General features: G+C 44.3%; 1 protein-coding gene across 1 annotated transcript; it reads left to right on the plus strand.

Moving 5' to 3' along the window:
• Nucleotides 1-1,112: 1,112 nt before the first annotated feature.
• LOC131410462 (transcription factor E2F3-like) lies at nucleotides 1,113-2,342 on the plus strand (the record flags this gene model as incomplete). Its single annotated transcript, XM_058548596.1, is given in 1 exon segment — nucleotides 1,113-2,342. A coding segment is annotated over 1 exon segment (1,230 nt), but the record flags the coding sequence as incomplete, so codon positions are not given.
• Nucleotides 2,343-4,018: the final 1,676 nt, after the last annotated feature.

Here is a 4,018-nt window from a genome sequence, read left to right on the forward strand (position 1 = left end):
TTTCATTGGCTTATTTATCTGTCTATACTGGTTCTCCTCCATCTTTCCTTCACAATTCTGTGTGCTTCACTCCTAAACCTGAGCACTTTGTTGTAAAAACAAAACAAGCTAAATTAAGCATTCAATACCACCAAAGAATTAATGAAAAATCGTTTTACTAAATCTATTTTAGGAATTGAATAATTCCAGTGTGGTTTCTATTACAATAAAGAACTCAAAGTATAATACAATTTAGGCGTGAAAAATTTAGACAAAAAACTGAAATATTTTGTTCAATATCACATATAAATAAGAGACAGAAAGAGCATTTGCTTAATCTCTCTCCTATACTACACAGTAAAACACAAGTAATGGATGTTCAGCAAGGTTTAAGAAATTAATCCCCAACATTTGAATTTAAAGCACTTAATTTATTAAGCCTTTTATTCATTTCACCTATACATGACATGAATAAAAGCCAGAAAAGTGGGATTCTCGTCTTTTCACTGACGCTACTTGTGCTGATCACTTAGACTCTTCAATTCCGTAGAATGTTTTTTCTTTTCCCCTTCTGCTCCTCCTCCTCCTCCTTCCCCTTCTTGGGTTCACTGAGTCGAGTTAATTGCATCACAACATTCTCGTCAGTACATTCAAAACTCGGATAGGTTTTATTTCATTGTTCCGTCGTGTCCATCCCCATGTCTATTTCCATCCTCCCTTCGGTACACACTAACACCTCTGATATCAGCAAATAAGCACACATAGTGCTTAAGCTCGTGAACTCTGGGGCCGGATGGCCGAGGTTTGAATCCTGGCTTCAACACATACTAGCTGTGTTAACAACCTTTCAAGAACATGTGACTTGTCATGTTACTTACACTGTATTCTATACCAGTTTCTTCTTCTGCAACATGGATATAATAATACCTACTTCCTGGGTTGTTTTGAGGCTTAAGTTATTTACACTTCTATAAATAAATAAACAAGCATGAAAATAAACAAATGAATGTTTGCATATATGTGTATACATATAAGGCATATATAGGCACAGATATATTTATACTTGTGACAAATACTTTAGCTAAAACTCAATGTTCTGATATACGTATGCATTTCCTTGAAAATTATTTCTGTGGATCCAGATCCTCACCACGAACACCTCCTCCACCTCCTGTTCCTCCTCCCTCCAAAGCGGCGCCGTAGCCGCCGGCCCCCTCCTCCCCAGTGCCCCCGGCGCGGAGCAGACCGCCGGCAGCCTCCTCTACACCACGCCGCACGGACCCTCCAGCAGAGCCGGGCTGCTGCAGCAGCCACCAGCCCTGGGACGCGGCGGCAGCGGCGGCGGCGGCGGCCCTCCGGCAAAGCGAAGGCTGGAGCTAGGAGAAAGCGGTCATCAGTACCTCTCAGATGGTTTAAAAACCCCCAAGGGCAAAGGAAGAGCTGCGCTACGAAGTCCAGATAGTCCAAAAACTCCAAAATCTCCCTCAGAAAAAACACGGTATGATACATCACTTGGTCTGCTCACCAAGAAGTTCATTCAGCTACTGAGCCAGTCACCTGATGGGGTCTTGGATTTGAACAAGGCAGCAGAGGTGCTGAAAGTGCAGAAGAGAAGGATTTATGACATCACCAATGTCCTGGAAGGGATCCACCTCATTAAGAAGAAGTCTAAAAACAACGTGCAGTGGATGGGCGGCAGTCTGTCTGAGGATGGGGGCATGCTGGCCCAGTGTCAAGGCCTGTCAAAGGAAGTGACCGAGCTCAGTCAGGAGGAGAAGAAATTAGATGAACTGATCCAAAGCTGCACCCTGGACCTCAAACTGTTAACCAAGGATTCAGAGAATAAAAGGTTAGCTTATGTTACATATCAAGATATTTGAAAAATTAGTGGCCTTAAAGACCAAACTGTTATAGTTGTGAAAGCCTCTCCAGAAACAAGACTTGAAGTGCCTGATCCAATAGAGAGCCTACAAATACATTTGGCAAGTACCCAAGGACCCATTGAGGTTTATTTGTGTCCAGAAGAGACTGAAACACACAGTCCAATGAAAACAAACAACCAAGACCACAATGGGAATATCCCTAAACCCACTTCCAAAGACTTGGCTTCAACCAACTCAGGACATAGTGATTGCTCGATTTCTATGGAAAACCTTTCTCCTCTGGCCTCCCCAGCCAACCTTTTACAGCAGACTGAGGAACAAATTCCTTCCAACCTAGAAGGACCATTTGTGAACTTACTGCCTCCCCTGCTCCAAGAAGACTATCTCCTAAGCCTTGGGGAAGAAGAAGGCATCAGCGAGCTCTTTGATGCTTATGATTTGGAAAAGCTCCCACTGGTGGAAGACTTTATGTGTAGTTGATTATGCTTTGAGTGAACTCCCCTTATAAACCAATTATTTTTTTATTATGGAACCAGAACATCTGTCATGCAGTGTTGTCTCTTCCTACCTTCTTTCTCCAAGATAGTATCATGAAGTAAACTACAAACTTCAGAAAAAAGCTGACATTTTAATGAATTTAAAAAAAAATTGTCTAAACACACAGTTGCAGGCTCCCTTGGGAAAGCCCTGCTTTGCCCCAGGCTCCAAAATCTCCTGGATGAGTCAGCAAGTGAGAAAATGTGCAATCAGGTGTCTCTCACCCGTACTTTCCCTCCCTCCCTCCCGGACTGACTTGCTGTGCCTGACGGATGGGCTGTAGAATGGGGTCTAGCCACCTGGCCCACTCGAGAACAGCAATCTTCCTTAATAGCATTTCAAGCCGTGCCTTCTCCGCAGAAGGCATGTCTTTGGGGTCTGCTAATATGGAATGGAACTGCGGGAACTGTAAACTTGAAGTCATGCGAAAGTATGAAATGGATTTCTTCAGCTCTTCTTAGGAATATTTAAATTACTGTCATAATTCAGTTTAAGCTATGGACCGTGTGTCCCACTAGGAGGTCATGAGAACCTCCACAGCCTTTCGATGAAGCACCTGTTTTGAAATATTTGTTGCAGATACAGAAGAATAGTAGAGTTCTGCCACTCTAAGCTGTTGTGGATTTTCCTGTCTCCATAAACCACTCCCACTCCCCTTTCCCAAACTTATTTGTAAGTCTAAAGTTGATTTGTAGCAAATGCCTACTTAGGAGTTCTTTGTGGATTGTTTTAGACTTTTTATTATTTTAGCCACCATTGAAGCATTCCTGTGGCACCCATCACCATTTCAATTTAATTGTTTACTTTGAAGAAGTTTTTGCTTCAAATTCAAATTATTTAAGCAGAGGTGGAGAACCTCTACTAATCAGAGCATCTAAACATGTGTGATCTAAGGTGAACAGCCTCTGCAAGAAGCATTACCCCATCTTGCTTCCTTTCTTGGGAGGGGGAGCTTGGAGCGAGTCGGTCCTGAAGCTCGCTGACATGGGTGGCCCATTTGAAAGAGAACCAGGTCAGATGACATAGCAGTCCCAAGGAGCAGCAGGTGTGAATCCCTCCGTCCTTGGGCTTCCCGGCCCCCATGACCGGGGAAAGGGCTCTCTTACACTGCACTCAGGGAGACCACTTCTCAGGATGGGGTCAGATGGAGAGGCCTCTAGGGAGAAAGACATCCCCATTGTGTGAGTGGCATTCTATCCGTGGCATTTACTTAAGCTGGTGAGAACGGGAGCTCCCACCGTGTCAGGGGCTGCAATAGTCCCGGCCAGAACCCGTTCCCCTTCGTCTGTGAAGGAGTAAGTTGGACCAAGGGAAGTCAGGATGTAGACAATGAAGCAAGAGAATGCCAGGGCATCTCCCACTTTACTCTTCAGGAATGGTGTCCCAAGTTAGAGGCTTCGTGTCAGCTACAAATCCTACCAGTTATGTCCAAGAATGGCTTTCCCATTGGCCAGGGGAGATGGCCATCTCCCGCTGGGAATGTGGCATAGTACCTCAGATCCATTCCTTGGATGCTAAAGACTGCGGGAATGAGGGAGTCATAGAAAAAACAAACCTCAAAACAAACAGTTAAATTGAAATACTATGTGCCTGACACAGTGGTGGGCACATAGTAGGCA

Source organism: Diceros bicornis, chromosome 10 (assembly GCF_020826845.1).
Source record: "Diceros bicornis minor isolate mBicDic1 chromosome 10, mDicBic1.mat.cur, whole genome shotgun sequence".
NCBI classification, from domain to species: Eukaryota; Metazoa; Chordata; class Mammalia; order Perissodactyla; family Rhinocerotidae; genus Diceros; species Diceros bicornis.